At 44.2% G+C, this 19,149-nt stretch overlaps 2 protein-coding genes across 5 annotated transcripts in view; one reads left to right on the top strand and one right to left on the bottom strand.

The window, feature by feature from the left end:
* The window catches only part of DDX42 (DEAD-box helicase 42), a 30,334-nt gene extending 18,152 nt beyond the window's left edge, over positions 1 to 12,182 (top strand). For all 3 annotated transcript variants that reach the window (XM_045835729.1, XM_045835728.1, XM_045835730.1), the window contains 11 exons: positions 439 to 558; positions 1,377 to 1,553; positions 2,121 to 2,249; positions 3,065 to 3,164; positions 3,732 to 3,779; positions 4,286 to 4,383; positions 5,902 to 6,178; positions 6,686 to 6,912; positions 8,360 to 8,470; positions 9,672 to 9,773; positions 10,648 to 12,182. In XM_045835729.1, coding sequence (XP_045691685.1) covers positions 439 to 558; positions 1,377 to 1,553; positions 2,121 to 2,249; positions 3,065 to 3,164; positions 3,732 to 3,779; positions 4,286 to 4,383; positions 5,902 to 6,178; positions 6,686 to 6,912; positions 8,360 to 8,470; positions 9,672 to 9,773; positions 10,648 to 11,340 — 2,082 coding nt within the window. In that variant the 3' untranslated portion in view covers positions 11,341 to 12,182. The remainder of the gene's footprint in view (positions 1 to 438; positions 559 to 1,376; positions 1,554 to 2,120; positions 2,250 to 3,064; positions 3,165 to 3,731; positions 3,780 to 4,285; positions 4,384 to 5,901; positions 6,179 to 6,685; positions 6,913 to 8,359; positions 8,471 to 9,671; positions 9,774 to 10,647) is intronic.
* A 108-nt stretch (positions 12,183 to 12,290) lies between these two features.
* Positions 12,291 to 19,149, bottom strand: FTSJ3 (FtsJ RNA 2'-O-methyltransferase 3). 2 transcript variants are annotated; one of them, XM_045835958.1, is made up of 21 exons: positions 18,833 to 19,149; positions 18,668 to 18,760; positions 18,397 to 18,502; positions 18,061 to 18,107; positions 17,862 to 17,941; positions 17,327 to 17,426; positions 17,048 to 17,242; positions 16,852 to 16,967; positions 16,631 to 16,735; positions 16,447 to 16,547; positions 16,134 to 16,214; positions 15,896 to 16,039; positions 15,650 to 15,785; positions 14,717 to 14,904; positions 14,492 to 14,615; positions 14,154 to 14,410; positions 13,624 to 13,709; positions 13,431 to 13,530; positions 13,130 to 13,313; positions 12,959 to 13,053; positions 12,291 to 12,873 (listed from the first exon to the last, which is right to left on the bottom strand). In XM_045835958.1, exons 2-21 carry the CDS (start codon positions 18,732 to 18,734, stop codon positions 12,681 to 12,683), a joined length of 2,505 nt encoding a protein of 834 aa, XP_045691914.1. In that variant the 5' UTR covers positions 18,735 to 18,760; positions 18,833 to 19,149; the 3' UTR covers positions 12,291 to 12,680. The 2 variants fall into 2 exon arrangements, with proteins under 2 accessions (XP_045691914.1, XP_045691913.1); XM_045835957.1 differs by having other exon boundaries at positions 18,845 to 19,149.

Here is a 19,149-nt window from a genome sequence, read left to right as displayed (position 1 = left end):
ATAAATAACATAATATTTCACCAATGTAAATGTAAACAGAACACAACAGCAGCATTAACAACCATGATTCCTTCCAAATTTGGAGTGGGGGGAGTACATTGTATAGTCAGAAAAATATGGTAATGACTTTTTCCAATTCATTGAACAATATGTTTTTTTTAATTTCTTATAGAAAGTTAATTTTGATTGAAGAGATGTCTAGGCACTTAATTGTTTTATTATATGACAGTTATCTCAGGAATATTTTTATGGAATTTTTTATATGAGGTTTTAGATCTGTCATTTTTTACCTTTTCAAACAGCCTGTGCTTTTGGCTATAGACTTATATTTTCACTTTAAACTCAAGCTGAATGCTAGATAATGGCAAATACCTTTGAACTTCCAGTGCTGTTGATTTTGAAGTACAAGTCATTCCTGGAAGTTGTCTTTTTCTCCAGGTCTCTGGTGCCGCACCTCCTAGACCAGGAAGTAGTTTTGCTCATTTTGGGTTTGATGAACAACTTATGCACCAGATTCGGAAATCTGAATACACACAGCCCACTCCAATACAGTGCCAGGTAAGTAGAACATTATGAAAGAAAAATGAAGTAGAATGATAGTCAGTGGCTATATTTATTTTACAAACAAGTCAAATCAATAAAACACGAGTTAGTGCTTTATTGACATGGACAGAACGGGTTCATATATTCCGTCTCTGGCCTAGTGTTCAACTTTTGCTTTAAATGAGGGGATGCGGGGAGATACAAATGAGTATTTTTGCAACCTCGAAAATTAAAGAGCAAAGTAAATTATTTACTACTCTAAAAAGTTGCTAAAGAGCCTGGTAAGTGTTTTGTATCTGATGTCTTGAAAATACGATCTGAAAGAAATAGTTCCTTAGGCCTAAACTAAATAGAAAATACTTCTGTGTGTACAGATTTAGCACTCTCAGTGACTAGGAGTTCTTTGTGAATGAAAGTAATAGCTTCTGTTTCACATTTATTTATGAGATTTAATCATTCCTACACAGAAAATGAGAATTTTTCTGGATATGGGTAAGGTAGTCTATACCTTGTTAAGGGGACAAGATTTTTAAATTTTAGCAATCTACTTATACATTACAATTTTTTATATCTATATTTTAAGCAAAATGAAGTCATTCATATTTCTAAATGGTGGTTGATCTGCATGAACGCAATGATGATGTTTCTTACAGATCAAGAAGTTGAGGGGAATGCCAGGTGTTGTTATTTTATCGCCAGTATGCCTAGCCCAGGATATTCTGTTGCAGTAGAAATAAGAGTCATTAATAGGCATTTACTCCTTCCCCAGGATTTCCTTCAGGACACCTTTAAAATAGAAGGTTGAGAGTAGATATACTTTATTATTTCTCCAGGGTGTGCCTGTGGCATTAAGTGGAAGAGACATGATTGGTATCGCCAAAACAGGCAGTGGAAAAACTGCAGCCTTTATCTGGCCCATGCTGATTCATATAATGGACCAGAAGGAACTGGAACCAGGTGATGGACCAATTGCAGTGATTGTGTGTCCCACTAGGGAGCTTTGCCAGCAGGTATGTGCCTTGTGTGGAATGCCTCCTTTTATATGTGAACTAGCAAAGGACTAACCAGTCAAGTGAACTTTTTTAATTGTAGTGAAACACACATAAAATTTCCTGTTTTAACCATTTTTAAGTGTACAGTTCGGTAGTATTGAGTACATTCATATTGTGCTACCAGGAAACTTTTGGAAAATATTGTTACGTGTTTTTTATGTAACTAAATACACACTTTTCCTTAAAATACTACTGTTTTAAGAGAAAAAAGACGGTACAGGAATTGTTTGTATTGTGCGCTCCCTGTGTATTCCTCCTGGATAAATTATTTTGCTTGGTAGAAGGGCAATGACAGGGACAGGAAGGGAAGAGAAGAGTGAATAATAAGATTTCAGATAGTCTGTTGAGACATGATAATCTATTCACTTACTTTATGGATAAAACGGAATTTAAAGTATTTTTTAGCTTTTTCTTCTCTGTGACATTGCATTCTGCATGTCTTTTAGCACTCGGGTTTTGGTTGTGACAGAGGTTTTTGTTGGTGTCAAAGTTTGTTAATATATCATTGTGTCAACAACTTTGTAGATCCATGCGGAATGTAAGCGGTTTGGGAAAGCATATAATCTCCGATCAGTGGCCGTGTACGGTGGAGGGAGCATGTGGGAGCAAGCCAAGGCCCTTCAGGAAGGGGCAGAGATCGTTGTGTGTACCCCAGTAAGTATGTCTTGGGTCTAAATGGCTTCTCAGCCTCTCTTGGTGTGGAAAAATAATTATTGGAGGGAATTTTCCCTAAAATGTGGTAGAGCAGGGGTTGAGAATACTCTGGTTGGTTTAATTTTGATTAGTCGACTAAAATAGCAGTCTCGCAAGATTCTCTGAACTGTATGTTAATAGCTACAAATTTCTCTCTCTTTCAAATAGTTTTTCTTACGCTCTCCTAGAAGATGCAGGCACTGACCTTTGTGGCTCAGTTGACTGGGCCTTGTCCTGCAAAGCAAACTGTTAGGGCACATGCCTGGGTTGCAGGTTTAGCCCCTGGGCGGAGCGGGTATGAGAAGCAGCTGGTCGATGTTTCTGTCCCTCTCTTTCTTCCTCCCTTCCTCTCTCTCTAAAAATAAATAAAATCTTTAAAAAAAAGAAAGAAAGAAAGAAAATGGATTTGAGGTCACTGGAGAGCATTGAGAATCAATTCAGAACCATTCAGAGTATGGTTAAACTGCCTAGAAGAGTGTAGTCTAAACTAAAGCTCACCAGTAAGGTTTTAAATTAGGTCATTTCAGCATGCCTCACAAAAGTAGTTCTGGCTATTTCTCCACAATTTAAATCACAATGTAAAGGAAGAATCTAACAGTTCTCAAATTTTCTGTTCTTTTAGGCTTTGTAGTGCATGAAGTCCAAGGCCGTCTGACTAGGGTCTTACAGTCTAAGACTGGAGTATTAATATTAATACTTTTACCAGGAGCACAGCTCTAGAAAGGTTTTGTAAATGCCTTTAATTACACTTACTGTTCATTCTCTGGATCTTCTAGGGCCGACTGATTGATCATGTAAAGAAGAAAGCTACCAATCTTCAAAGAGTCTCTTACCTTGTGTTTGATGAAGCAGATCGAATGTTTGACATGGGATTTGGTATGCTTTGAATACCAGTTTCTTCTGTCCCCCACCTTACGATACTAGTTTTTTCTGTGTCTGGACTTAGCAGAGGTTTTGTCTGCATGAGAAAAGCTAAAAATACTCCTGGGTAGAGTTAGAATGGATAGGGCTAAAGCATTAACTCTGTTTCTCAGGAAAAGTCTTAGGTATTAATTAAATTGAGGATATTCAAAAGTGTCTTTGTAAAAGGGGGAATATTTTCTCCATGCTTTTTCATATGCCTTTGGTTGTGGAGGTCAAAGTCTGTGTTCTCAGGTAGGTGGAGGTGGTATCATTCAAGGCCCTTCACATTCCTGTCCTCCTTCGCTTAGCTGTGTGAAAATTTGAATTATCTGTATTGATTGGGATACCACCGGGCCTGACCCAGCAGGGTGGAGGACAGATGTTGCGGAATTTTACTCTGAATGATAGGTCTAGGAGCTTCAAAATTTTCTTAATTCTTATAACCTCTTATATAAAGACTTATACTAAAATGACTTTTCCAGGTATCCCAGACTGTGTTACAGAGTTACAACATTAATTTTATTGTTCTACTTCTTCCAGAGTACCAGGTGCGATCCATAGCCAGTCATGTCCGTCCTGACAGACAGAGTATGTATGAAGCGTTTTTTTAAGCTACATTTGTACTCAGAATGAACTTCTATTTATTTTATAATCAGTCTTGGCATTAAAAATGGTGTGATGAGAACGATAAAGAATGAGTTAATGAGAGTTTATCTTAGCTACACAGGATCTTAGAGGTCAGCAGGTGTAAGTCACTCAGTTTTATAGATAAGAACTAGGGCTGAGAACTGAGTGACTAGCCCTGATTTATAGTTTTATTGGTAGGTAGAGGTGATGCACAGTGCAGTTCCACTGATTTGAAGTCAAGAGCCTTTTCCTGAACCATGCTGACAGCAACCCCTGTCTTAACCGAAAAGTATAAAAACAGAATAGGAACAAGTCTTTTTTTCTTAGTGAATCATTTTTTTAAACTAAAGTTCAGGTAGGTTTATTTTTTGAAACAATATATAAAAAATATATTTTGTAGGAACTGTAATGGTTGTTCAAAAAAGAAGTCCTACTGTTTGTTCAACAAAATCTGCTTTACCTTCTAGCTCTCTTATTCAGTGCAACTTTTCGGAAAAAGATTGAAAAACTGGCCAGAGACATCCTGATTGACCCTATTCGAGTGGTGCAGGGAGACATCGGAGAGGTAACCCTAAGCAGGGCCGAATGGTTATTTCTCATATTGCAGAGACATGGAACTAATTTCTCACTACCGAGGAAAAAATGTTAACGTATTTATGGATGAGGCAGCATGTTTCAAACTTGCTTTAAAAATCACAAGAAGGAGGGTAGGTGAAAGAGATTGAGAAGTGTTGGTTGGTAAATAATTGTTGAAAAAGATTGGTAAGCGTTGATTGGTGAATGACTGTTGAAACTTGGTGATGGACACATGGGAGTTGATTATGTTAATTTCATTTTTTGTTTTTAATGTTTAAAATTCTTCCATAATAATTTTTGTAACTGATTTATTGGGGTCACACTGGTTAACAAAACTATACAGGTTTTAGGTGCCCAGTTCTACTACATATCATGTGTCCATTGTATTGTGTGTTTACCATCCCAAGTCAAGTCTCAGTCCATCATCATTTGTCCTCCATACCCTTCTTCACCTCCCTCCATAATAAGTTTAAAAACTTATTGCGGGGAGGGAAGCAAGCTTTACCTAGAAGGTGACCAGTCAGGATGCAACTAACATTTGAAATGATGGTGGGAGGAGGTCTGCGCAGCATAGCATGGGGGGACTTGAAAGGCTTGGTGAAAATAAGTTAAGGGTTTTTTCCTTACCTACACAGAGTGTAATTTTATTGATTATGGTATTCCAGTTGTCCCATTTTTTCCCTCCCCTTTATCCCCCTCCGCCCTGCGCCCCCCATCCCTCTAATATTCCCCCCTCCTTAGTTCATGTCCATGGGTCATACATATATGTTCTTTGGCTTCTCCATTTCCTATACTATTCTTAACCTCCCCCTGTCTATTTTGTTCCTACCATTTATGCTTTTATTCCATATATCTTCCCCTATTCTCCCCTTGCCCCTCGCCACTGATAAACCCTTCTTGTGACCTCCATGTCTGTTATTCTGTTCCTGTTCTAGTTTTTTGCTTAGTTTGTTCTTGTTTTTTAGGTTCGGTGGTTGTTGATAGTTGTGAATTTACTGTCAATTCTCATTTTTGTGTGCCTTCTGTGTATGGACTGTACTAGGAACAGTTAGGGAGAGGGTGCAGTCCGTAGCCAATCATGTCTGTCCTGACAGAGTATGTATGAAGCAGTTTTATTAAGCCACCTTTATACTCAGAATAAAATTCTATTTATTTTATAAGCAGTCATGGCATCAAAAATGATCTGATGAGAATCAATAAAGGGTGAGATAATAGTTTCATAATGACAGCCTAATTTATTAAGAATAATCTGAATAGGCATATAAAAAAGTATTGCAGCTAACAGATTAGTTGGTGTACGTACTCCTCAGGGGAGGCAGAGAGTATAGTGATTGGAGAAGGGACCTAAGTTTTGAGCTACACTTGACTTGCTGAAGGAACACCCCAGGAGAAAGAAGCATTGTTCAGGGTTCTTCCAGATACAGGTAGAATATGTGATGTCTGGTCCTTATTCGGGTGCCCTGTGGCACAAAGGTCACAATCCTCTATTTTGTTTCTTCTTTTTCAGGCAAATGAAGATGTGACACAGATTGTGGAGATTCTCCATTCTGGGCCTAGTAAATGGAACTGGCTTACCCGGCGTTTGGTGGAGTTTACTTCTTCGGGGAGTGTCCTCCTGTTTGTTACTAAAAAAGCCAATGCTGAGGAGCTAGCCAATAACCTTAAACAGGAGGGTCATAATCTTGGGCTGCTTCATGGGGACATGGACCAGAGTGAAAGAAACAAGGTCATTTCAGACTTTAAGAAAAAGGACATCCCCATCCTGGTGGCCACAGATGTTGCAGGTAGAGTATGAGTTTCCCCAATAACCTTAGATTTCCATGCTGTCAGGGTGCTCAGTCTTGCTATATAAGACTTATAATATTAGGCCAAGCTGGTTAAGGTCACCCTGATGGCCAGGCCCCATGGAGCAACAATTCAGACCACACTGAACACAACCAGAAAGAGGTTACTTTCTTAGCCTCAGGCACCTTTGATGCTGTTTTTAAGTTTTTTTATATATTCCTGGCACAAGAGAGAGGCCACGGCAGGTTATTGATGGCAAAAGATGCGTGTCCCTTACGATAGGTGGCCCAGCATCATAGAATCTACAATAATGGCATTCATTCTAGATGGGTAACTTAATACCTGTATCTCAGGTCAGCAAACCATGCACTTTGCCTAGATAAGATAAATGTGAGTTTTTAGAGGTTTAGCATTCTGGTTTACTTTGGTTTTTGACTCCTAAAAGTGAATAAAAGGATTTGTGTGTGTGTGTGTGTGTGTGTGTGTGTGTTGTTTTTTAATTTCAGCTCGTGGTCTGGACATTCCTTCAATTAAGACTGTCATTAACTATGATGTGGCACGAGACATTGATACCCATACTCACAGGATTGGCCGCACAGGACGAGCGGGTGAGAAGGGCGTGGCCTATACCTTGTTGACCCCCAAGGACAGCAATTTTGCTGGTGACCTTGTCCGGAATTTGGAAGGAGCCAATCAACATGTTTCTAAGGAACTCCTAGATCTGGCCATGCAGGTGAGGGCCTGGGCACCACCCTTCACATTGCTCCAAGTTGTGAAACTAAATGAAAAAATTCAACAAGCCTGAGGCAGATAACCTAGGAACATGTCAAGAAAGGGCATGAGGGTAGGGAAGGATGGCGCTTATGAGGTGCTGATTGTATTGTAGGACATTAAAATTCATCTGGTCTGTCTTCTCATCCTCTCCTGTAAGCAGCATCTATGTTGAAAAGCTATTCCTTCCTTTGTTCTAAAAATCTGTCCCTCTGAAATTTCTACCTGTTTGCCCCAAAACGCACTTGTAAGTAAGTCTGATCTCAAAGATGGCTTCTGTTCCCTCCATTCTTCTCTTTTAGAGGCTAAAAATGTGTGATGTCTTAAGAAATGATACATTTAACTTTTCCCTGTAGACTCAGATTTCAGATTTGGACTCCATTGATTACCATTCCAAAGCTGAGTGATGCATTCTACCAAAGTAAGCCTTGAGTGGTGTTAATACATGCAGTCCCCAAATTACAGATGTGTTCGAGATACACATTTTCATGGCAGAGACTTTTCATGGCAGGTGTTTTCAGATAGGCTAGCTCACAGCACCGTTAACCTGTGATGCAGTTGTCGCGCGCTGCTGCATGTGCTACAGGTCCTGGGGGTAAAGGACCTGGATTGCTTAAGAGCAGAATGATGTGTCCTTCCCTTTCATGCGTGTAGAAAGCCAGTCCTGAACTGAAATTTTGAACAAGGTACGTTTTGTCTTTGGCATTTTTTTCATCTCATTCTGTGCCTCTGGATTCCTGTGCTCTGAGACTGATTGGCTTCTCTCATCAGCACCTTTCTTGAGCCTGCCCTGCCTTTCAAGAACTTTGTCCTGTGCGGTTGTCAGATAAAGTTCTTGCCTCCCCCAGAGATGTTTGCATTCTGAAGAGAATGTGAATAAATCTGATCCGTAGTATTCTGGCAGTGACCAAATTCAATGAAAACTTTTAGGTTCTGTGGGTAAATAAAATTTTATTTTATTTTTTTATGTGTCTACCAGTCCTGGACCTCTGCCCCTAGAGTGAATTCTAATAAACCTTACTTCACATAGGTTTTTTTCCTTTACTTCTGAACCCACTAATTCTGTAAAAGCTTTGAATTTTTATGTCCAGTGGTGTGTATAGATTTTTTGAAGAATAGAAAATAAATGTATATTCCTCAAGGAAGTTAAAAGTGGCCAGAATAACCACTTCACTTCCTGGAGGCCTGGGGGAAGAAGCAGTAAAGGAAGCCTTAGATAAGAGTCTAAGTCTCCTGATAAACTGGTTCATTAAACAACCAAAGAATTGAATCTGTGGTTCTTATAAGCAGTTCTCTTGCCATAAATACATTGGCTAAAGATTAAGCAGAAAGTTCTCTCCCACTTAGTTTTCTTTTCCTCTGGACCCCTCTCCATACCTTGGCTTCACCTTGAATTGTGTTTAATGCAGAATGCCTGGTTTCGAAAATCCCGTTTCAAAGGAGGGAAAGGCAAGAAGCTGAATATTGGTGGAGGAGGCCTGGGCTACAGGGAGCGGCCTGGCCTGGGCTCAGAAAACACGGTGAGTCCACACTACAGTAGTGTCCATAAGGTGGTCCCAAGTCCTGGGCGATGCTAGGACTGTTATCTGAGAAACTCGCAGTGAGTTCAGAATTCTGTCTAGAAGGGAGCTTTTGTTTAATCTGCTAGTTTAAGTCCATCTTAATGCTAGTTTCTAGTGTTGTGACTATTGACGAAGCACCTATGTGTACTTAGGAAAAGAAATGTGTGCTTAGGAAATCAGTCTAGGTTAGCAGTGGTTCTCAAGCTGTGATTCTGGACCAGCTGCAAATGCACCCTTATGCCCCACTGCAGACCTGGTGAACCAGAATCTCTGGAGGTGGGTCCTAGTAGCCTGTTACCAAGACTGGCCTAGAGGCTGCTGCTGGAAAGACATCGCCAAAGTATCACTGTGTAAATTCTAGCAATATCTTTTAACTGCATTAAACTGGGCAGTTTCATCAGAGAGACGAGCGACAGCTTCTCTCACAAACCGTGTAACAAAAGCTTCCCCTGACTGGTTGTCTTAACTGCCTATTTCCTATTACTCCTGATTCCTAACTCAAGTCTACATTTCTGGAGCAGTGTAGTTAATTTAGTGTCTTTGATAAATAATCTGTTCCCACGTTACGTCGATGATGATGCAGATGGTGTAGATGATAGCAGTAGCTCGGTTCGAGCACTTATCTGTGCCCAGGCTGTTCCAAGCAGGCACTGTGTTGCCTCAGTCTTCTCAACCTGTCGGTGAGAGTAAGTACAGACAGTACAACTGAGGCACCCGAGGTTCCACACTGGTCACTGAAGCCGAGTCCCTAAGGTCTGGGTCCCCACAGACCCCTACGGGTCTGGATTCAAAGCCTGAACAGTCATGCACGTGCTCTACTATCTTGTGGCCTTTTCATCTTTGCTATAATTTTTACATAATTACATAAACATGTTCATGTTTGCCTGTATAAGTAGTACCACATAATCAGCTTTGGGTATTATCTGACCTCATTTCTGCTTATTAGGGTTAGTTCCCAGAAATAGAAGTACTGGATTGAAAAGCATAGCATTTTAAAATGATTCTTCATTTCAGCACCTTTTTCTCACAAAACAGAAGTAACTTTCTAAAAATACCGCATCCCCATTCCCACTCTAGCTTTCTGTATGTTAAGACCCAGTCTGTAGTGAGGGGCTTTTCCTACTTTTCATCCATCTTCATGGGTGCCCTTATTTTTTAGGATCGAGGGAACAACAACAATGTAATGAGCAACTATGAGGCCTACAAGCCCTCCACGGGAGCCATGGGAGATCGGCTGACGGCAATGAAAGCGGCTTTCCAGGTCTGAGACAAGCATTTCGCTAAGAGCTTTCAGCAGTGACTCTTGGGCAGTCTTCCTCTGACTGATGTGGTTCAGTGGGTTGGGTATTGTCCCACAAACTGAAAGGTTGCTGATTCCATTCCCAGTCAGAGTCGTGCCTGGGTTGTAGGCCAGGTCCCCAGCTGGGGACAAGGGAAAGGCAACTCGTTGATGTTTCTCTCGATGTTTCTGTCACACATCAGTGTTTCTCTCCCTTTCTTTCTCCCTCCCTTCCCTTTCTCTAAAAATAGTCTTGGAAAAAAACACCAAACTTGGGCAGTCTCAAGGGGCCCTCAGTGCTGCCTAGCATATTTAGGGCCTTCTTACTGCTTTTCATTTGAATATAAACTTAACTGCAGCTGACCTACAGATGCAGCTGCAGAGGTTGCAGAAACCCCTCATACTGGTCATCTGCTTCAGGCACACCCAGAGCCTGTGACTGTTGTGCTGCAGCAGGATCGCTGACCCCTCCCTGCCTGAGCAGCCCACCGTGTGGCCTGTCTCCACGGCTGTTGTCATCTATCAGTGATTGCCTTTTTAGCTAAGACAAGTTTGATTCTGTATCTCTTGTGAACTCTGAACCTTTCTTCTACACTTACTCTCCAGTTTGCTAGTTGGCCTTAATTTGCACATTTTACCCATTTCCAGACTGGTATCTTTGTTAGGTCCCAAGATGTATTCTTTCTTCACTAATAGAGGAGCACAGAAACCACAGGATTGCGGGGCCATCAGTATACTCAAGTGCCAAAATATCATGGATACTATCTAAGATACTAAGTTTCTGTATACTTGATCAGTGCCAGGCTTATATATTCAAGTTTCTTAAACTATCTTACCTATTTTCATTCTCTTTTAGTCACAGTACAAGAGTCACTTCGTTGCTGCCAGCTTAAGCAACCAGAAGGCTGGAAGTTCTGCTGCTGGGGCAAGTGGATGGACAAGTGCAGGGAGCTTGAACTCTGTTCCAACTAATTCAGCCCAGCAGGGCCTTAACAGTTCTGACAGCCCCGCTGCTGGTGCCACCAAGGGCATCCCAGGCTTTGGCAATACTGGGAACCTCAGCAGTGCCCCAGTGACGTACCCCACTGCCGGAGCCCAGGGAGTCAACAACACAGCTTCAGGGAGTAACAGCCGAGAAGGGATTGGGGGTAGCAATGGGAAAAGAGAGAGATACACTGAGAACCGGGGTGGCAGCCGTCATAGCCATGGAGAGAGTGGCAGTGGCAAGCATGGCGATAGCCCACATCATGGAGATGGTGGTCGATATGGAGATGGATACCGCTACCCAGAAAGCAGTAGCCGGCATGCCGATAGCCATCGTCATGGGGAGAACAAGCATGGAGGAGGTGGAAGCCGACATGGGGAGAGTCGAGGTACAAGTGATGGCCGGAATGGTGAAAACAGGAAAGAAGGTTGTAACCGTGAAAGCAAGGTGGACCCCAAGGTGGACAGCAAGACGGACAAGATGGACAGCAAGACAGATAAGACAGCTGATGGTTTTGCTGTCCCTGAGCCACCCAAGCGCAAGAAAAGCAGATGGGACAGTTAGATGGTATGTGCTGAAGTGTGAAATCCTTTAATTTTATTTTTAGAAAGATTTTTGGTAACTAGGTGTCTCAGGGCTGGGTTGGGGCCCAAGGTGTAAGGGCCCTCTGCCCTTAGTGGATAGCTGGCGCTTGGAGACATTACCCCTTCTGGATTTTCAGATTATTTTCTTGGGAAACTGCTTTGGTCCTTAGTAATGAGAGCTGGGAAGCTTCTTTTTGGCTCTGGATTTGTGAGGGTCAGGTGAGGATACTTGGGAAGAAAGGGCCTTATAGGGTACAAAGCTCACTCTAGGTTTGTATTATGTGTAGTGTATATTTTTTACTGTCATCTTACAAACATCCTTTTTTGTAGCTATGTGGCCAGGCAGTTGCTTTAGGAGTTGGCTTCTGCAAACACAGTCCTTTAAGGTATTAGGGATGTTTGGAAAGCTGGTGCTTCCAGACATTTGCAGGGAAGGGAGGTACCTGATTCCTAAATGGGAGTCAGTGCTCTCAGGTTCCCCAGCCAGTTTCTGATCCAGCCCTGAGATGGGCAGCAGCAGCCTACCTGACCTAGAGCCACTGTTGGAGGAATGATGACCCTGAAAACAGGATTGCTTCAGGTCTGAAGTATTGCTAAATTAAACACAAAAACCTAGCAGCTTTTAACTGTCCTCTATTTCACTGTATTTTTTTTTAACTTGCCACAATGGTAGAAAATCTTTTGCTCAAATGATTTTGATCATTTTTGTTCTATCTTGTTTATAAAAGAAATACACATACTTCGAATTTTGTGACTTTGTGAAGGTTTCTTTAAGATGTGCATTCCTTTCTGCTTGCTCTAGTAAATGTTTTACTACTGGGACCTGTGGATTGTCATTTCTACTTAAATGACTTAGTACATGTTAAATATGACTTAGAACAGTGCAGCATGTAAGGTTAGCATTTAACAGGAACTGTCGGCAAACACACCTATAATCACGGTTTTATTTAAATGATAATGAAGAGGATGATGACATGGGGGAAGACTAGAATGAATGCCACTCGAGCACTCAGCGTCCCCTTATGATTTAATAATAAAGGTATTTTTCATCCAGTACCCCCACATTCTTCCCCACAGGGTTGTGGGGTCTGGTACGGCACCAACGGTGCTTTCACAGGAGCCCTTACTTGAGGCAGAGGATGTCCTCACCATTCAGGGTCATCACCGAGATGGAGTGATAGGTGCTCCACCTCACACAGTCTTTTTCAGATGACTGCAATGCAAGCAAGGGCAGGGCTGGTACCAAGGAAGCTGCAGAAAAGGGCACAGAATCCCTCCTCTTTGTCCTCACACTGCCTTTTCAGACCCTGGAGGCTCTGCTCACTTCCGCTTGTTTTTTCTCTTCTGCTCCTTCCGTTGCAGTGCTCTTTGGTCTTTCTTCATCCTTGAGTCCACTACCTTGAAATGGCCTCTGACTCCAGCTGGCCGGCGCACTTTGCGGCCCACACCTTTTTTGGCTACAACATAGGTGACATGGCGTTTCTCCTTACCAAGCCCAGCCTTCTTGTAGAGACTATAAATGGAAGAAACAGGTTAGAAGCTTCCTTCTGCCACTCTTTAAAACCCTTGTACCTTTGTGGGTGACCTCCCTCCATCACCTTCTAAGTTGTGCCATTTTCTCTCGTTCTGAGATGTCCACCGTGTTCACCACAGCTTCTGCCTTCTTCTTGGTTTGCTCCAGCTTCTTCAACATCTGTGTGAGGCCCTCAGTCAGGGTGACTTCTTACCCACTCCTGCCTGACCCACCCCTCATCTCACCCACCACGTACCCTCCGTTTCTTTCTGGCTTTAGCCTCAGCCACTTTCTTGATGGGACGTGCATTGATTTCCCGCCAGCGTTTCCGGTAATGCTCCACCTCTTTCTTGTCAATAGGCAACTGTCGTATCCTGTGCTGCTTCTCCTCCTGCACAAACCACTCTGGAAGCTCCCCCTCATCCTCATTAAATGCATACCTAGGTGGAGAGAACACGGTTCTAATGACCACTCGAGGCTTTCTAGAGAAGAAACCACCACTTACCCACCCCATCCTGGGCCACTTCTCATCTCATCTGATTTTCTGGCCCCCTTACCGGTTGAAGGAGTTATCTATGAGGTCTCTCTTGGCCTTTTTGGAGGAGGCAATAATAGCACCTAAAGCAAGGCCTTCAGGGTCTAGTATCCGATGTTTCACTAGAGAGGAATACAAAAAGCCAAACTCAGTTCCCAACCTGAAACTTCTTCCACTGTCTCCTCCCATTCCACTGGGCGCAGACCCACCCTCACCTGGGTCCTGAATAGGCACTATCTCGAATCCATCATCATCTGACTTAGGTCCATGGCTTCGCTTCTTACCATGTCGTGGTTCCCAGCTGCAGAAGAGAGGAGGACCGTGCGTGAATGCCCACCATTCCCCACACCACTCACCCACTCCCACTTCACCTCAACCCTGGCTCCTATTTGAGACTGCCTAGGTAACTTTCAGAAACCCTGCCAAAGGCTATACTGCAGACCACTTCAATTAGAATCATCAGGTTTGTTAAAGGAAGAGAAACAGCATCTGTGGCTGCCTCTCATGTGTCCCCCATTGGGGACCTGGCCTACAACCTAGGCACGAGCTCCGACCGGGAACCAAACGAGCAACCCTTTGGTTCAAAGGCTGGCACTCAATCCACTGAGCCCCACCAGCCAGGGCTGAATCATCCTTATTTTTAAAGCTCTCAGAATCTATAGCAAAGGCTGAAACCTCCAATTTAAGAGAAAAGGTTAGTATCACCACTTCCTCATCTCTTCTCCCATCAGCTACAACCACTCACCTCTCTTCATCCTCACTGCTGCTATCACTGTCAGAACTGTCGTCACTGTCTTCCCCACCAGTGCCAGCCTCTGTCCCTGATGGAGCCTCTGCCTCCTTAGGGGCCTCGTCCTGGCACCGGGAAGGTTTTCTCTCAGTCTTCAAACTGGAGGGTGGTGGTGGCAGTGACTGCCCCTTTCGACGGCTCTCATACAACAGCTGGGCCTGACTGATCTCCAGAGCCTCGTCAGCATCATCCTCTATCCCACTGAAGCCATCCTGTGATAGGGGAAATCTTAAGCCATCCTTCTCCAGGGAATGCCAATCCCTGTCTTATCTTGGTCCCCAGTCCCTTCTTACCTTTGAGAACCACAGGTTGGCTTGTTCTTCCTGCAGGACCACCTTTTCCTCCAATGGCACCAGCAGTGGATTCTCTTCTTTTTCCTCCTCCTCTTTATTATCTTCTGCTTCAGCAAATCGTACACTGTAGACCCGAGGAAAGGGGGTGGAGGGTTAGTGCCCTGGAGAACCGTCCCCTCACCCTACCCAATCCATCTGGCAGCACCTCCGGCACCCCAGCCCCACCTTAACCGCTTTTGGTCCTTTAGACTCTGAGTTCCTCTGACTCCTACTAGCTCCTCTGGATCCAGGTCACTATCCAGAGATGCCTCGTCGTCATCCTCAACATCTGATACATAGATGTCATCTCTTGGCAGATCAGAGAGAAACATGTCTGCAGCACTCATATCCCCGTGTGTTACCTCCTCTAACAACTAAAGTTTGGGAGAGAAAGAGAGCAGCGTTACTTAAAAGAACATACTGCTTTTTTCCTATGTTCATTATCTTGGTTTACCCTCAGCAACATTAGGAAGTACACTGTGGCAAACACTTGGCCTTTTACAGACAGGAAAGTGGCGGGGCAATCGAAAACACCCCATTCTAGGCTGAATCACTTGTCCTGCTCAGCTGTCTCATCTTCAGTGGCAGGAGAAATAGGGTTATGGAAAAGTTCCCATAGCCTCTACAGCATCAAATCTTAAAATTTCCTGGAACACTGGTTTTTCTTTTAAAAATTATTCTCAGAAGGTACCTCATCACCTTCTGAGAATTAACAAATTTTTTTCCATTGAATAAAGGAGCCCAGGCAACACACATCTTTCTCTTCCTTCCCCTAACCCTAGGACATAAGTTCTGTTATTTTTTATCCTTACATATTATGTATTATACAAACATAATATTCTCGTATTATAGTTCTGGTAATAACAAATCTGTATCAATCAAACTTACAAATTTTACTAACTTCGCATTAGGTTTATGTTCCTTCCAGGCCTCTGAGACAGGAGGTTTTGGGGTTTTTTTCCCCCAGTTTCTCCTCACAGTATATATTTGTGGGTGGACACAGCAACCATTAGTGATGATCATGCAGCATACTTAAACAAAAGACATTCAATCCCTGCTCCCTTCCAAATATGCAGACAGATTCTCCTGTCTTGTCAGTCTGTGCCAACCCCGCCTCACCTGGTGACCGCAGATGGTGCGCAGGGAGAACATGCCAGTCTCCCCTTCATCTGCGATGGAAACCCCAGGAAGATCCATCTTCAGCTCCACACGCTCCCGCTGCTTTCTCTGCTCACGCAGCAGCTTCTTTTTCTTCCTGAGGGAATAGTTCAAAGAATCGAAACACCTGCCCAGCCCTAAAGATCCCAATTACTCCACTCTCTTCCTCTGTTCCCACTCCCCAAGCTCCTACCCTGCTACCCTTACCTCTTTAATTCTGCCACCTCCTGGGCCTTCATCTCTGCCAGGGTCTGGTTCAGTTGTTCCTCCTCTTCCTCCTCCTCAGAGATCTGCCTCACATTCCCAGTTGATTCCTCTTCATCACCTTCTTCCTCCTCTCCTGAGCTGAGGCTGACAAAGCAGTCCCAGGAGTTTGGTTATTTCCCAGTTATTTTCTCCCAACCCCAGTCAACACCTACCCTGCTTTACTTAGTTCCCCCCTCACCTGATGTCCAGTGCTTTTGCTTGCTCTTTCAACTTCTTTGCCATGTACCGCCGAAGTTTAGTTCTCCAATTCAGTAAGGACCTGACCCACAAACACCATTACTGACCTTACCATCTCCCTGTGTCCCTGCCCCCCCCCCCATTTTAGGCTCACACCCTAGTTTCACATTTGAGTCATAAATCCTAGGGCTCAGGTCCCCACCCCAAACCTCTAGCAAAGTAGCATCCTGTTCCCAGAGACCAACATCATGGTCTTCAAAAGCTTTTCCCTGCTTTTGGGGTTCCTGGCACCTACAACCACCCCCACTACATACCTAAGCTCCTTGCGCCCCAGCACTTTGATATCCTGACAACACACCCGTATGTCCTCAGTGGTAGCTGGATGCTGTGCCAACTCTTCATCATCTAGCGCTATCTGGGAAGAGCAAAAGGAGTTGGGGTAATTTCAGGCCATGTTTCTGGGGTTCCCCTACACCCTTCTCAAGTCTGGGGACTCACTTCGCTGGCTTTGGAGAGGAAGTCAACAGGGTTGGCAGCTCGGAGGAAGTCTGTGACTGAGGTACGATGATACAGAGTGAGGTCACCCTCAGCATAGCCTTCAGCCTTAGAGAGGGAATCAAAGGTTGAGCAGTCCCTTTTGGGGTGTCAATAGGACCCACCAGGCTCAATCTCCCCAGAGTTCCAGGATCTGAGAGGATGGCCACACTCCTCAAACACACCTTTGGTTTTTTCTTAGTTACCAACTCAGTAACAGTCTTGGCCTGCACTTCAACCTCCTTGAAGGCAAATTTGGGGTCAAAGAATTTACTGTCAACCTTGTCGGGAGCCAGGAATCCTAAGATGATAGGATATATAAGAAAGTGTGCTTTGGTAGTTGGCCAAGTCAAGAGAAGGAAGGAAGTGATGCCAACCCACCCTGGCAGACTACAAAGATCTCTGCAGATTCATGGCGAGACGCTTGGGGCTTGGTGGCCTGGACTTGGCGAAATAGCTGCTGGAAGATCCACAGCAGGGGCTGATAATCACGGGAACGGAAAACCTTTGTGATGAAGCAGCCACCACGGGCCAGAAAATCACAAGCCAAACGCAGAGCCATCAGTGTCAAGTGGGCTGTGGGAAAGAGAGAGTTGGCTGATGACATATGCAGCCCGACAGGACAGGCCCACCTCCAGCCTCATCCCATGCCTCTGGCACCTTGTGAATAAGCATCATGGACCCAGCTAGCCCCAACATTGGGGGCCCCATCATTGAGCACAACATCAACTTTCCAGGTCTTCAGCTCCTTCCTCAAGGCCTACAAAGGAGGAAAGGGATTACAGCAGCAGAAATACAGGTATGCCTTCAAATGGAGTCCCCGATTGAGCAATTTGTCCACCCAGGCATTTGCTGAGTGCCCATCAAGGGCCTAATACTGTGCCTGGCACAGGGGATACAATGATCAACAAAAATAGCACATCTGTCTTCAGACAGCTTACAGTTCACTAGTGAGCTCACTGGAAAGGATTTCACTGAAATCCATGCACTTCTTCCAATTCTATGCACCTCATTCCTGAACAAATAAACAGCTAGAGTTGACACGACATATCCCTGGCTTACAGACATGTCATGCAGGCACTGCTCAAGGCATGGCAAACAAAAATCTTGCCTTTAGAAGATTTGGATGATTAGAACAGGCACAGAAGTAGTAGTTTGCATATAAAGAGAACAGGAAGAGAGAGATTCCTATCACCTGCCTACAGCGTTCTGTTGTGATGTCCTCCTGGAGTGTCACCACATTGGGAAGAGGCTTGATTGGAACCAGGTCCACCCCTGGAAGAAATCAAATCAGAGTATCGCAAAATTTGCCTCAGGCGTGAAAAAAGGAAATTTAAACACAACACCTTATACTGCCACCCCTAAAACACCTGGGAGAGCCACCTGTCACTCACCCACAATAAGACTGGATACAGGCATAAACTTGGCAGCCACCTGCAGCCTATAAAAGAGGAGCAAAGATTAAAATGCCCAGGATTATCCCTTCACCTCCCTTGGCAATATGATCTATCACTCCCATTATTAGGAGGAATCCTGGCAAGTGCAGTGGCCAGAGCATGGCATATGTACACGTGCCAAACCTCTTCTCTACAGTGTATGTTTTTGGGAGTAGAGAATTTGAAACTAGTGTACTGTATCCCCCTCTTCCCTAATGCAACTCTGAGTCACCCCAGGGCAGATGGAGCCCAGCAAGCCGCCATCCCGAGCGACAGGTGCTAATTGTTACCCACCATCCCCCTGGCGCAGCACACAGGTCCAGCAAGGCTCGGGCCTTCTGTAGGAATTGAAAGCGGCGATTCAGCTGAATCAACTTGAAAGCAGAGCGAGAACGATAACCTGAGGGCGTCGGTAAAATAACAAAAGTCCACAAAGTGCTTTCCCAGAGGGATTTCGGCGGCCTCACAACCCGCTACCCCTTCCGCGAAACTCAATATTCGGAAAGGGGGACAAACCCGACAAAGTCGCTCATCTATCTCGCGAAAGGTGCGAACCCTGACTCACCGGTCTCCTTCGCCAAGTGATAGAACTTGTCCCGCCGGCTTTTCCCAACTTTGCCCTTCTTGCCCATGGTGAAACGGGGAAGTGTCACTCAATCTAGGGAGAAAGTAGAAATTGGAAGGTCTCTTCCCGGAGCACTAGATTCCGCTTTCAGTAGCAACCACACACCTTGCAACTCACCACCGATCAGCGGCGTTTACACCACTCTAAAGAGTGGCACATGGGAGCAGCAAACGTACTTCCGCTTCCGCCTGCGTAGCCTGCGTCCCTGGTTCCAAGTTTTCCGTCATTTGGGGCGTGGCCACAGAAAAATCTTTACACCCTGTTGTCGGGTTTTGTAAGTTGGAAATGACCAAGAGAATAAAACAATTATACTGAAACCGAGTGTCTAAAAGCAACATTTAGGAGTTCTGTGCCTTCATCAACCACTTCCAAAGTTCCCGACTTTGCGTAGCTCTCCCCCCACTTCCTTCAGGATCCCAGTT

This window comes from Phyllostomus hastatus, unplaced genomic scaffold, assembly GCF_019186645.2.
Source record: "Phyllostomus hastatus isolate PE091 unplaced genomic scaffold, TTU_PhHast_1.1 phas_contig_210, whole genome shotgun sequence".
NCBI lineage: Eukaryota > Metazoa > Chordata > Mammalia > Chiroptera > Phyllostomidae > Phyllostomus > Phyllostomus hastatus.
Note: the sequence above shows the minus strand (reverse complement) of the source record. Positions and strands in the feature narration are given on the sequence as shown.

What these genes read in the sequence shown, in the direction of transcription:
- FTSJ3 (XM_045835958.1), bottom strand. Translation starts at nt 18,734, where the DNA reads ATGGGCAAGAAGGGCAAAGTTGGGAAAAGCCGGCGGGACAAGTTCTAT. An exon ending in TCCTCTCCAAAGCCAGCGAA is followed by an intron (nt 16,548 to 16,630) that starts GTGAGTCCCCAG and finishes TGCTCTTCCCAG; the next exon opens with ATAGCGCTAGATGATGAAGA. An exon ending in GCAAAAGCACTGGACATCAG is followed by an intron (nt 16,040 to 16,133) that starts GTGAGGGGGGAA and finishes CTGCTTTGTCAG; the next exon opens with CCTCAGCTCAGGAGAGGAGG.